This window comes from Salvelinus alpinus, chromosome 38 (genome assembly GCF_045679555.1).
Source record: "Salvelinus alpinus chromosome 38, SLU_Salpinus.1, whole genome shotgun sequence".
In the NCBI taxonomy this organism is placed as follows: Eukaryota; Metazoa; Chordata; class Actinopteri; order Salmoniformes; family Salmonidae; genus Salvelinus; species Salvelinus alpinus.
The window spans coordinates 5,066,917-5,081,586 of NC_092123.1; the positions used below are offsets into that span (position 1 = coordinate 5,066,917).

Here is a 14,670-nt window from a genome sequence, read left to right on the forward strand (position 1 = left end):
GATGGGTTTCACTGGTGGAGACATGGGCAGCTCAACCACGATGGGCTTCACTGGTGGAGACATGGGCAGCTCAACCATGATGGGTTTCACTGGTGGAGACATGGGCAGCTCAACCACGATGGGCTTCACTGGTGGAGACATGGGCAGCTCAACCATGATGGGCTTCACTGGTAGAGTGTTGGGCAGCTCCATCATGATGGGCTTCACTGGTGGAGAGTTAGGCAGCTCCATCACGATGGGCTTCACTGGTGGAGACATGGGCAGCTCAACCATGATGGGTTTCACTGGTGGAGAGATGGGCAGCTCAACCATGATGGGCTTCACTGGTGGAGAGATGGGCAGCTCAACCATGATGGGTTTCACTGGTGGAGACATGGGCAGCTCAACCACGATGGGCTTCACTGGTGGAGACATGGGCAGCTCAACCACGATGGGCTTCACTGGTAAAGAGATGGGCAGCTCAACCACAACAGGCTTCACAGGTTGAAAGATGGGCAGCTCAACCACGATGAGCTTCACTGGTGGAGAGATGGACAGCTCAACCACGATGGGCTTCACTGGTGGAGAGATGGGCAGCTCAACCACGATGGGCTTCACTGGTAAAGAGATGTGCAGCTCAACCATGATGGGTTTCACTGGTGGAGAGTTAGGCAGCTCCATCACGATGGGATTCACTGGTGGAGAGTTGGGCAGCTCCATCACGATGGGCTTCACTGGTGGAGAGATGGGCAGCTCAACCATGATGGGTTTCACTGGTGGAGACATGGGCAGCTCAACCACGATGGGCTTCACTGGTGGAGACATGGGCAGCTCAACCATGATGGGTTTCACTGGTGGAGAGTTAGGCAGCTCCATCACGATGGGCTTCACTGGTGGAGTGTTGGGCAGCTCCATCATGATGGGCTTCACTGGTGAAGAGTTAGGCAGCTCCATCACGATGGGCTTCACTGGTGGAGACATGGGCAGCTCAACCATGATGGGTTTCACTGGTGGAGAGATGGGCAGCTCAACCATGATGGGTTTCACTGGTGGAGAGATGGGCAGCTCATCCACAACAGGCTTCACTGGTTGAAAGATGGGCAGCTCAACCATGATGGATTTCACTGGTGGAGACATGGGCAGCTCAACCACGATGGGTTTCACTGGTGGAGACATGGGCAGCTTAACCATGATGGGTTTCACTGGTGGAGACATGGGCAGCTTAACCATGATGGGTTTCACTGGTGGAGATTTGGGCAGCTCCATCACGATGGGCTTCACTGGTGGAGAGATGGGCAGCTCAACCACGATGGGCTTCACTGGTAAAGAGATGTGCAGCTCAACCATGATGGGTTTCACTGGTGGAGAGTTAGGCAGCTCCATCACGATGGGATTCACTGGTGGAGAGTTGGGCAGCTCCATCACGATGGGCTTCACTGGTGGAGAGATGGGCAGCTCAACCATGATGGGTTTCACTGGTGGAGACATGGGCAGCTCAACCACGATGGGCTTCACTGGTGGAGACATGGGCAGCTCAACCATGATGGGTTTCACTGGTGGAGAGTTAGGCAGCTCCATCATGATGGGCTTCACTGGTGAAGAGTTAGGCAGCTCCATCACGATGGGCTTCACTGGTGGAGACATGGGCAGCTCAACCATGATGGGTTTCACTGGTGGAGAGATGGGCAGCTCAACCATGATGGGTTTCACTGGTGGAGAGATGGGCAGCTCATCCACAACAGGCTTCACTGGTTGAAAGATGGGCAGCTCAACCATGATGGATTTCACTGGTGGAGACATGGGCAGCTCAACCACGATGGGTTTCACTGGTGGAGACATGGGCAGCTTAACCATGATGGGTTTCACTGGTGGAGACATGGGCAGCTTAACCATGATGGGTTTCACTGGTGGAGATTTGGGCAGCTCCATCACGATGGGCTTCACTGGTGGAGACATGGGCAGCTCAACCATGATGGGTTTCACTGGTGGAGACATGGGCAGCTTAACCATGATGGGTTTCACTGGTGGAGAGTTGGGCAGCTCCATCACGATGGGATTCACTGGTGGAGAGTTGGGCAGCTCAACCACAATGGGCTTCACTGGTTGAAAGATGGGCAGCTCAACCATGATGGGCTTCACTGGTTGAAAGATGGCCAGCTCCATCACGATGGGATTCACTGGTGGAGAGTTGGGCAGCTCAACCACGATGGGCTTCACTGGTTGAAAGATGGGCAGCTCAACCACGATGGGCTTCACTGGTGGAGAGATGGGCAGCTCAACCATGATGGGTTTCACTGGTGGAGACGTGGGCAGCTCAACCACGATGGGCTTCACTGGTGGAGACATGGGCAGCTCAACCATGATGGGTTTCACTGGTGGAGACATGGGCAGCTCAACCACGATGGGCTTCACTGGTGGAGACATGGGCAGCTCAACCATGATGGGTTTCACTGGTGGAAAGTTCGGCAGCTCCATCACGATGGGCTTCACTGGTAGAGTGTTGGGCAGCTCCATCATGATGGGCTTCACTGGTGGAGAGTTAGGCAGCTCCATCACGATGGGCTTCACTGGTGGAGACATGGGCAGCTCAACCATGATGGGTTTCACTGGTGGAGAGATGGGCAGCTCAACCATGATGGGCTTCACTGGTGGAGAGATGGGCAGCTCAACCATGATGGGTTTCACTGGTGGAGACATGGGCAGCTCAACCACGATGGGCTTCACTGGTGGAGACATGGGCAGCTCAACCACGATGGGCTTCACTGGTAAAGAGATGGGCAGCTCAACCACAACAGGCTTCACAGGTTGAAAGATGGGCAGCTCAACCACGATGAGCTTCACTGGTGGAGAGATGGACAGCTCAACCACGATGGGCTTCACTGGTGGAGAGATGGGCAGCTCAACCACGATGGGCTTCACTGGTAAAGAGATGTGCAGCTCAACCATGATGGGTTTCACTGGTGGAGAGTTAGGCAGCTCCATCACGATGGGATTCACTGGTGGAGAGTTGGGCAGCTCCATCACGATGGGCTTCACTGGTGGAGAGATGGGCAGCTCAACCATGATGGGTTTCACTGGTGGAGACATGGGCAGCTCAACCACGATGGGCTTCACTGGTGGAGACATGGGCAGCTCAACCATGATGGGTTTCACTGGTGGAGAGTTAGGCAGCTCCATCACGATGGGCTTCACTGGTGGAGTGTTGGGCAGCTCCATCATGATGGGCTTCACTGGTGAAGAGTTAGGCAGCTCCATCACGATGGGCTTCACTGGTGGAGTGTTGGGCAGCTCCATCATGATGGGTTTCACTGGTGGAGAGTTGGGCAGCTCCATCACGATGGGATTCACTGGTGGAGAGTTGGCCAGCTCCATCACGATGGGATTCACTGGTGGAGAGTTGGGCAGCTCAACCACGATGGGCTCCACTGGTTGAAAGATGGGCAGCTCAACCACGATGGGCTTCACTGGTTGAAAGATAGGCAGCTCCATCACGATGGGATTCACTGGTGGAGAGTTGGGCAGCTCAACCACAATGGGCTTCACTGGTTGAAAGATGGGCAGCTCAACCATGATGGGCTTCACTGGTTGAAAGATGGCCAGCTCCATCACGATGGGATTCACTGGTGGAGAGTTGGGCAGCTCAACCACGATGGGCTTCACTGGTTGAAAGATGGGCAGCTCAACCACGATGGGCTTCACTGGTTGAAAGATGGGCAGCTCAACCACGATGGGCTTCACTGGTTTAAAGGTGGGCAGCTCCATCACGATGGGATTCACTGATGGAGAGATGGGCAGCTCAACCACGATGGGCTTCACTGGTGGAGAGTATGGCAGCTCCATCACGATGGGCTCCACTGGAGGTGGAGGGAAGAAATCCTGGGCCCTTTGACATCTCTGAGTTGTAGGTGGAGCGAAATAATCCGATAGGGAGGGAGGAGGAAGAGTAGTTCTGGCCTGTGAAACTGAAGTTTCCATGTCTGTCTTTCTTTTTTTATGTCGCTGTGTCAGACCCTTCAGTGGAATATGTTTCGGTGGTGGTTGGGAAAATGGGGAAGGACATAAACAAATCAAATTGTATTCGTCACATACGCCGAATTCAACAATTGTAGACCTTACCGGGAAATGCATACTCACAAGCCCTTAACCAACAATGAAGTTTTAAGAAATTAAGAGTCACGAAAATATTTACTAAATAAGCTAACGTTTTCTAAAAAGCATATGTAAACGTGTGAATTTCTGATTGCAGTTAAACTAGGACCATGATTTACAAATTAAAAGGGACAGTTTGGAGTGAGTAGCCTACCTCAAATCTCTGAAGCGACTCAGCTTCCACTGGAGCGATTGGCAGCTCAAACATGACGTGCTTCACTGGTTGAAAGATGGGCAGCTCAACCACGATGGGCTTCACTGGTAAAGAGATGGGCAGCTCAACCACAACAGGCTTCACAGGTGGAAAGATGGGCAGTTCAACCACGATGGGCTTCACTGGTGGAGAGTTGGGCAGCTCATCCACGATGGGCTTCACTGGTGGAGAGATGGGCAGCTCAACCATGATGGATTTCACTGGTGGAGACATGGGCAGCTCAACCACGATGGGTTTCACTGGTGGAGACATGGGCAGCTTAACCATGATGGGTTTCACTGGTGGAGACATGGGCAGCTCAACCACGATGAGCTTCACTGGTGGAGAGATGGACAGCTCAACCACGATGGGCTTCACTGGTGGAGAGATGGGCAGCTCAACCACGATGGGCTTCACTGGTAAAGAGATGTGCAGCTCAACCATGATGGGTTTCACTGGTGGAGAGTTAGGCAGCTCCATCACGATGGGATTCACTGGTGGAGAGTTGGGCAGCTCCATCACGATGGGCTTCACTGGTGGAGAGATGGGCAGCTCAACCATGATGGGTTTCACTGGTGGAGACATGGGCAGCTCAACCACGATGGGCTTCACTGGTGGAGACATGGGCAGCTCAACCATGATGGGTTTCACTGGTGGAGAGTTAGGCAGCTCCATCACGATGGGCTTCACTGGTGGAGTGTTGGGCAGCTCCATCATGATGGGCTTCACTGGTGAAGAGTTAGGCAGCTCCATCACGATGGGCTTCACTGGTGGAGACATGGGCAGCTCAACCATGATGGGTTTCACTGGTGGAGAGATGGGCAGCTCAACCATGATGGGTTTCACTGGTGGAGAGATGGGCAAATCATCCACAACAGGCTTCACTGGTTGAAAGATGGGCAGCTCAACCATGATGGATTTCACTGGTGGAGACATGGGCAGCTCAACCACGATGGGTTTCACTGGTGGAGACATGGGCAGCTTAACCATGATGGGTTTCACTGGTGGAGACATGGGCAGCTTAACCATGATGGGTTTCACTGGTGGAGATTTGGGCAGCTCCATCATGATGGGCTTCACTGGTGGAGACATGGGCAGCTCAACCATGATGGGTTTCACTGGTGGAGACATGGGCAGCTTAACCATGATGGGTTTCACTGGTGGAGAGTTGGGCAGCTCCATCACGATGGGATTCACTGGTGGAGAGTTGGCCAGCTCCATCACGATGGGATTCACTGGTGGAGAGTTGGGCAGCTCAACCACGATGGGCTCCACTGGTTGAAAGATGGGCAGCTCAACCACGATGGGCTTCACTGGTTGAAAGATGGGCAGCTCCATCACGATGGGATTCACTGGTGGAGAGTTGGGCAGCTCAACCACAATGGGCTTCACTGGTTGAAAGATGGGCAGCTCAACCATGATGGGCTTCACTGGTTGAAAGATGGCCAGCTCCATCACGATGGGATTCACTGGTGGAGAGTTGGGCAGCTCAACCACGATGGGCTTCACTGGTTGAAAGATGGGCAGCTCAACCACGATGGGCTTCACTGGTTGAAAGATGGGCAGCTCAACCACGATGGGCTTCACTGGTTTAAAGGTGGGCAGCTCCATCACGATGGGATTCACTGATGGAGAGATGGGCAGCTCAACCACGATGGGCTTCACTGGTGGAGAGTATGGCAGCTCCATCACGATGGGCTCCACTGGAGGTGGAGGGAAGAAATCCTGGGCCCTTTGACATCTCTGAGTTGTAGGTGGAGCGAAATAATCCGATAGGGAGGGAGGAGGAAGAGTAGTTCTGGCCTGTGAAACTGAAGTTTCCATGTCTGTCTTTCTTTTTTTATGTCGCTGTGTCAGACCCTTCAGTGGAATATGTTTCGGTGGTGGTTGGGAAAATGGGGAAGGACATAAACAAATCAAATTGTATTCGTCACATACGCCGAATTCAACAATTGTAGACCTTACCGGGAAATGCATACTCACAAGCCCTTAACCAACAATGAAGTTTTAAGAAATTAAGAGTCACGAAAATATTTACTAAATAAGCTAACGTTTTCTAAAAAGCATATGTAAACGTGTGAATTTCTGATTGCAGTTAAACTAGGACCATGATTTACAAATTAAAAGGGACAGTTTGGAGTGAGTAGCCTACCTCAAATCTCTGAAGCGACTCAGCTTCCACTGGAGCGATTGGCAGCTCAAACATGACGTGCTTCACTGGTTGAAAGATGGGCAGCTCAACCACGATGGGCTTCACTGGTAAAGAGATGGGCAGCTCAACCACAACAGGCTTCACAGGTGGAAAGATGGGCAGTTCAACCACGATGGGCTTCACTGGTGGAGAGTTGGGCAGCTCATCCACGATGGGCTTCACTGGTGGAGAGATGGGCAGCTCAACCATGATGGATTTCACTGGTGGAGACATGGGCAGCTCAACCACGATGGGTTTCACTGGTGGAGACATGGGCAGCTTAACCATGATGGGTTTCACTGGTGGAGAGTTGGGCAGCTCCATCACGATGGGATTCACTGGTGGAGAGTTGGCCAGCTCCATCACGATGGGATTCACTGGTGGAGAGTTGGGCAGCTCAACCACGATGGGCTCCACTGGTTGAAAGATGGGCAGCTCAACCACGATGGGCTTCACTGGTTGAAAGATGGGCAGCTCCATCACGATGGGATTCACTGGTGGAGAGTTGGGCAGCTCAACCACAATGGGCTTCACTGGTTGAAAGATGGGCAGCTCAACCATGATGGGCTTCACTGGTTGAAAGATGGCCAGCTCCATCACGATGGGATTCACTGGTGGAGAGTTGGGCAGCTCAACCACGATGGGCTTCACTGGTTGAAAGATGGGCAGCTCAACCACGATGGGCTTCACTGGTTGAAAGATGGGCAGCTCAACCACGATGGGCTTCACTGGTTTAAAGGTGGGCAGCTCCATCACGATGGGATTCACTGATGGAGAGATGGGCAGCTCAACCACGATGGGCTTCACTGGTGGAGAGTATGGCAGCTCCATCACGATGGGCTCCACTGGAGGTGGAGGGAAGAAATCCTGGGCCCTTTGACATCTCTGAGTTGTAGGTGGAGCGAAATAATCCGATAGGGAGGGAGGAGGAAGAGTAGTTCTGGCCTGTGAAACTGAAGTTTCCATGTCTGTCTTTCTTTTTTTATGTCGCTGTGTCAGACCCTTCAGTGGAATATGTTTCGGTGGTGGTTGGGAAAATGGGGAAGGACATAAACAAATCAAATTGTATTCGTCACATACGCCGAATTCAACAATTGTAGACCTTACCGGGAAATGCATACTCACAAGCCCTTAACCAACAATGAAGTTTTAAGAAATTAAGAGTCACGAAAATATTTACTAAATAAGCTAACGTTTTCTAAAAAGCATATGTAAACGTGTGAATTTCTGATTGCAGTTAAACTAGGACCATGATTTACAAATTAAAAGGGACAGTTTGGAGTGAGTAGCCTACCTCAAATCTCTGAAGCGACTCAGCTTCCACTGGAGCGATTGGCAGCTCAAACATGACGTGCTTCACTGGTTGAAAGATGGGCAGCTCAACCACGATGGGCTTCACTGGTAAAGAGATGGGCAGCTCAACCACAACAGGCTTCACAGGTGGAAAGATGGGCAGTTCAACCACGATGGGCTTCACTGGTGGAGAGTTGGGCAGCTCATCCACGATGGGCTTCACTGGTGGAGAGATGGGCAGCTCAACCATGATGGATTTCACTGGTGGAGACATGGGCAGCTCAACCTCGATGGGCTCCACTGGAGGTGGAGGGAAGAAATCCTGGGCCCTTTGACATCTCTGAGTTGTAGGTGGAGTGAAATAATCCGATAGGGAGGGAGGAGGAAGAGTAGTTCTGGCCTGTGAAACTGAAGTTTCCATGTCTGTCTTTCTTTTTTTATGTCGCTGTGTCAGACCCTTCAGTGGCTTATTTTTCCGCGGTTGTAGGACATACTGGGAAAGGACATAAACAAATCAAAATAAATCTAATTGTATTCGTCACATGCTCTGAATACACAAGTGTAGACCTTACCAGGAAATTCATACTCACAAGCCCTTAACCAACAATGAAGTTTTAAGAAAATAAGAGTCAAGAAAAGATTTACTAAATAAGCAAAAGTTTAAAAATAATAATTTGTAAATGTGTGAATTTCTGATTGCAGTTAAACTAGGACCATGATTTACAAATTTAAAGGGACAGTTTGGAGTGAGTAGCCTACCTCAAATCTCTGAAGTGACTCAGCTTCCACTGGAGCGATCGGCAGCTCAAACATGACGTGCTTCACTGGTGGAAAGATGGGCAGCTCAACCACAACAGGCTTCACTGGTGGAAAGATGGGCAGTTCAACCACGATGGGCTCAACTGGTGGAGAGATGGGACTCTCGACCACGATGGGCTCCACTGGTGGAGAGATGGGACGCTCGACCACAATTGGTTTCACTGGAGGAAAGATGGGCTATATGTAGCAATATAAAAACAGGTTAGTCCAGAAACAACGCAAATCAATTACAATGTAATTGACGCAAGGCCTAAAACAGACCTGTTTGCTTACTTATGAAAATGCAAACCATAATAATCATCCTCTCCCTCATCATCCATCCTAACTCATGCTCTCTCATCCAAAGAAGAAACGTACCTGTGCCCTACTCTGTGTGCACAACAGGGTAACAAAGTACCACATGAAGAACATAGATTGGTACTCCTGACACTTCTGCCATGCAACCTCAATCATCTTCTAAAGAGTCCCAATGCTACATGAGAGGAAACACACCAGGTTGTTAAGAATGGGTTGAAGGAGGCTTCACGCCGTGGATACAAAACAGTCTTTACATTTCAGATCTGAACACAATCTAGGTACTCTGGGTAATACAGGTAATCTGAAACTCCATTACATTAGTCCAATATCTCAATCAACTTCAGTGTAATCATAGCACTCCAAATTCCAACATGAATGTATCTGGTGGACAGTGTAGCTGTGCAGATGTCATTGCTGTGTTAACGAACAAAGTACTTACTTTGCAAGAGGACCAGGGAATGCTGCGAGGACTCCAGGCTGCTCCTGTGGGCTCTGCTGAGGGAGATCAGAGGAAGTAGGGAGGGGGAGATGGGCAGGAGCATCAACAATCTGAGAAGAACCAGCCTCTTTTTCCCAGACCAGGTTGATCCTGGTGGTTGTAGTAGTCGTTCTCGTTCTCATACTTGTACGCATACTCATAGATGTACTCATTGTTTTTTAGGGTCCACCTCTCTGTAAAAAGAATAAGAGCAGAAGCTTGATCCTCTCATTTCCATAAAGGAATGGTAATAAAATGATTAAACCAAGTCCTAACACAGGTGTGAAATGCTTACCCCAATGGCCATATTTTCCATTCCAGTGGAAATATCCATAATCATCGCCCTTGTAAAACCCATCCGCATCAGCCTTAACAACATAATCAACATGGAGACAGTCAAATGAGAACAACTTTAAAGAGTAAAACCTGTTATCAAAGCAAAATAGCTCTAAGGTACAGTTTAAATTGAATCGCTGTTAATGTTCTCAGAATGTTTTGGGGAAAACATTATACTGAGACCTTTTAAAGCTAGAATCCTTCATTGAAACAATAACAAAGCGGAGATGCCGCCCTCTATTTTGGTAAAAAACTGAGGGATGGGCCTGGAGAAATCTAACTACTCTCAAATTCAGACGGAGCTGGCCATCCATGATATCAAAATTACAGTTTTAACCATGTTGTAAGGTTATACAGTGTTTTTTCCCCATTACATTTATATTGTTTGCACACATTGGATTAAAACAAACTTATATTTTGGGTTCTGATGGGGTACGTATGACAATTGAATTAAGATCATGAGGCATGTATAATTATATTACATAAGAATCAAATGGGTTTATGTCATTAATTAATCAATAACTAAGGGTTCTAGCTTTAAGGAACCAACCAGCTGATGTTGGGAATATTTTGAGAAACTCCTGATCCCAATGTTTGGTAACTCACAACCAAACAGGGACCAAACTGAATGTTTCCAGAACTTTAGAGCCCTGAATGCTGATTGGCTGACAGCCGTGGTATATCAGACCATATACTGCAGGTATGACAAATCATGTATTTTACTGCTCTAATTACATTGGTAACCAGTTTAATATCAATAAGGCACCTCAGGGGTTTGTGTTATATGGCCAATATACCACGGCCTGTATCCAGGCACTCCATGTTGCATCATGTTAAGAGCAGCCTTTAGCTGTGGTATATTGGCAATATACCACACCCCCTCAGGGCTTATTGGTTAAGTAACCCACTGGGCACAGACATCATTTCAACATCTAGTTTTGAATTCATTTTGCTTAAGTTGTCAACCAAGGTGAATTCAACGTGAAATCAACAACAGCAAAAATCCCTGGGTACTTGCTAACTGGTCTACGGTGATAGCGTGGAGGTACGCACACTACCGCCCTGGACTAGAGCTAATAGGCTACTTGCTACCGCCCTGATCCAGAGTGAAGTGTTTGCTCACATCATATGGATCCATAGTTGCTGGATCCATGGTTAGTCAATCTTCAACACAGACGCACTGCACCATCCAACATCTCGGGTACAGTTTCCGGTAAGGTCTCCAACATTCGGAACAACACACCTTAACGGTTTCAGAGAGTGATCCAAGTAGTAGTCTCCAGAAACAAGTCGTTGCCACTAATAAACGAACATTGATTGCTCGGGGTTATTTACAGGCTAGAAAACGTCACAAAATCGTCATATTGGAACTCACAGAGATTCTTGGAACTCATTATGTAAATGTAGTAACACAACTTTGAGTCATAATGCAAGTATTCACACTGCACGCGACCACTATTGACATGGGAAGGGTTGATCATTTGAGTCAAATATTTGGCAACTTCCTTGTGTTTGTTTATAATTGAAAATCAATAAACAATTTTACAGTAAAGTTTTGGTCACTCACATTTGTCTCGATGGATTGTTTCTAAATATTTCCCGCAAATGTTCCACTAGTAGCCTAGGCCTAGCCAACAAGACAAAAAAGGGTTCAAGGGAACACTCACAGCAACACGTTCATTTACTATTCTGTTATATTTAAGTATATGGGAACGTGCATAGAAAATATTTAGTCTGTCTGCATTACCAGTATCTATTGGTAGCCAATAATGACAGACTCAATAACAAGGAATGACCGGGAATAAATTTGAGCTGACTGCTTAGCTGCTGAGACAGGGTGTGAGATGTTAAACCCCAGCTCTGGAACAAAAGGATTAAACGATTTGTTTCAGACATGAAACCGTCACTTTGTTAGAGATTGAAGACAGAATACAAGAATGTGTGAATGTAAATGTATGTTGACCTGGATAGTGTGGGGTATGACATTTGTTACAAAGGGGAGGTGACGAACTAATATTTAATAAAACAAATATTAGAGAGGCCTACAGCAAAATTACTAAGTTGTTAAGTTCCTTTAAAAGTGCATTGATCATAGGCTAAATGTTTTGATTCATGTTGATTTTCAGCGTCCTAATGATTGGGAGAGGTGCTGAAAGGACAGCTCCTGCCCGGCACACAGAGCTTTTCGTTTCAGCAAATAATGGCTGTTCTGTTCTATTTAATTATATGGGGACATGTTCTGTACAACCACATGGGTTGCGTGTTTCAAAATATAAATGGTGGGATCAAAGTGTTTAATGCTTTCTAATTCCATATCCTCCTTGCTGTAATATGAGGATTAGTAATTCATACATAAAGATTGCCCAATTATTGTTTCGATCTTAATCCAAATTGCAAAAGGCTTTACTCCGCATGTGTTACGTCAGCGACCCCCGTAGGACTGGAATAGAATAGGAGCGCTCCAAATCAGTGCTGAGAACCAGCGAGCGCCCATCCATGCCAAGATTCATACCCTTCGTCTGTCTGCTCTGGCACGACTGCCTAAGGCTTATGGACAAAACAAAATAGAATAGTTGCATTGAGGAAGAAAATATATTTGGTGTCAGTTTTTTTTCCTTCTAATTACGCACGCAAACATTCCACTATTACTCCTCCAAGCTCAGCAGACTTTCTATCGCTTGCTTCTCGGATATTCCAGAGGAAGCGACTTGTGGCCGCTGTGATTGGCATCGTCATGGTGTTGGCCCTTATCATAGCAATACCGCTGCTTGTGCAAAGTACCAAGACTTCGGCTCACTATGAGATGATGGGCACCTGTCGAATGATCTGTGATCCATACAGTTCGAAACCCGCCAGCGCCACGGCCATGGAGCTCATGCAGGACATGAATGCTATCCCGCCGCCGCCAATGGCGCAAGGCTCCAAAGGTGAATTAGGGCGACCTGGGAAACCGGGACCAAGAGGTCCACCGGGAGAACCAGGACCTCCCGGCCCAAGAGGACCCCCCGGAGACAGGGGTGATTCCGGGAAAGATGTTTACCCCGCGGTAACGTCAGGGACTGCAAAGACCGAAACGGACACGGACGAGGTTAACACTGCACCTAGTGAAACAAAGGTTGCGTTCTATGTCGGTTTGAAGAACCCACACGAAGGATATGAGGTGCTTAAATTCGACGATGTTGTCACAAACTTGGGAAATCAATACGACCCAACCAATGGCAAGTTCACTTGCCAAGTGTCCGGAATTTATTTTTTCACATACCACGTGTTAATGCGAGGAGGCGACGGGACAAGCATGTGGGCAGACTTGTGCAAAAACGGACAGGTAAACATTATTTAATTAAATTAGCATATACGAAAATATTGTATTCTCTTTCATTTAAAAACAATTCATGTCTATAACATACTATAAATGCATGCAAAAACCCAAAGGGTATGGAGAAAAACGTATACTACACGCACAAATGTTATGCACTCACTTTATATAATTTTGGCTAGTGCACTTTTCGGCTTTATGGTAGGACATTTAAGTCCCTTAGCATATGCTTAGCAATGGTAAACTCAGTTAAATCGGGTAGTCTATACATTATATTACCACGGTAAAGAAATGCTTGATCGTTTAGCGTCGTAAGCCGTCGTTCCCACTTCTGTGGTGTCCAAAGTGACATAATATAACCTATTCTACAAAGTGGTAGTGGAGGAATTTGTCTGACCATAACTGACGAAATGTCCAAAGTGACACAATATGATGTAATCTACAAAGTGGTAGTGGAGGAATTTGTCTGACCATAACTGACGAAATGTCCAAAGTGACACAATATGATGTAATCTACAAAGTGGTAGTGGAGGAATTTGTCTGACCATAAGAGCATAAGAGACGAATAAGAGACGAAATCAAATAACTATAAAATATCAAATTCATGAGGATTATACTTATTTTGTGTTTCGCTTCCATTACACAGGTTCGGGCAAGTGCTATTGCACAGGACGCAGACCAGAACTACGATTACGCAGGTAACAGCGTGGTTCTACACCTGGACTCCGGAGATGAGATTTATGTCAAACTGGACGGTGGCAAAGCACACGGAGGCAACAACAACAAGTACAGCACCTTCTCTGGATTCATTTTGTATCCAGATTAAATAGCCTGACAAGTTTTAGGCTACCCATGACTCTGCCTCCGAATGCGGTCCAAATAGAACTTCATCTTTGATTTCGCTCTCTCATTTCCTTTGAAGAGCAGGGTGCTTGTAATGGTCTTCTAACTACCAATAATATATAGGATAAATAGGATATATAGCAGTTGAGGTCGTTTGATTGAATGTGGTAAGATTACTTGATTCAGAAGTTTGTTTTACTCAATAGGAACACCTTACGTGGAGAAATATCCTAAATGTTGCTAAGATCAAATGCACAGAGATAGAATCATATAACCCATGTGTTCGGTACATTCAGAGTCCAGAGTTGTGTTTTATTTTATGTCACTAGGCCAACAGTGCATTATATTTTTTCCTGATGTACCAATAAATGTTATTTTACAGTATGTCTCATTGGATGTTTAAAAAATTATTACATTACAGTGCGAGTTACAGTAGGTAGGGACTGCATACATTTTCGTACTGGTCCGCCGTGGAAAATGAACCCACAACCATGGCGTTACAAGCACTATGTTCTACCTACTGAACAACACGGGACCACAGCATGGCTGAGTCTTCTGGAGCAACGCTGCAGGTTAGAGTGACAACCTGCCATCCAGTACTAGCACTAGTGAAGGTGCTCCTCACTTATACATACTATCATCAGTCAAGACTGAAATGTGTGATTTTCCTTCAAACATTTCATGTTTTCCTTATGCTTCACTTCAAAAGAAGTGCACAGATTTAGGGTTAGTTTATGGTGAGGATCTTTATTTGCTCAATCTCCACAAGGTTAGTG

The 14,670-nt window shown here is 47.3% G+C and overlaps 1 protein-coding gene across 1 annotated transcript; it reads left to right on the plus strand.

Moving 5' to 3' along the window:
- Positions 1-12,288: 12,288 nt before the first annotated feature.
- On the plus strand, positions 12,289-14,278 carry LOC139566416 (complement C1q-like protein 2). Its single transcript, XM_071387575.1, has 2 exons — positions 12,289-13,060; positions 13,698-14,278. The coding sequence occupies exons 1-2, from the start codon at positions 12,470-12,472 to the stop codon at positions 13,875-13,877; spliced, it is 771 nt and encodes a 256-aa protein (XP_071243676.1). The 5' UTR covers positions 12,289-12,469; the 3' UTR covers positions 13,878-14,278.
- Positions 14,279-14,670: the final 392 nt, after the last annotated feature.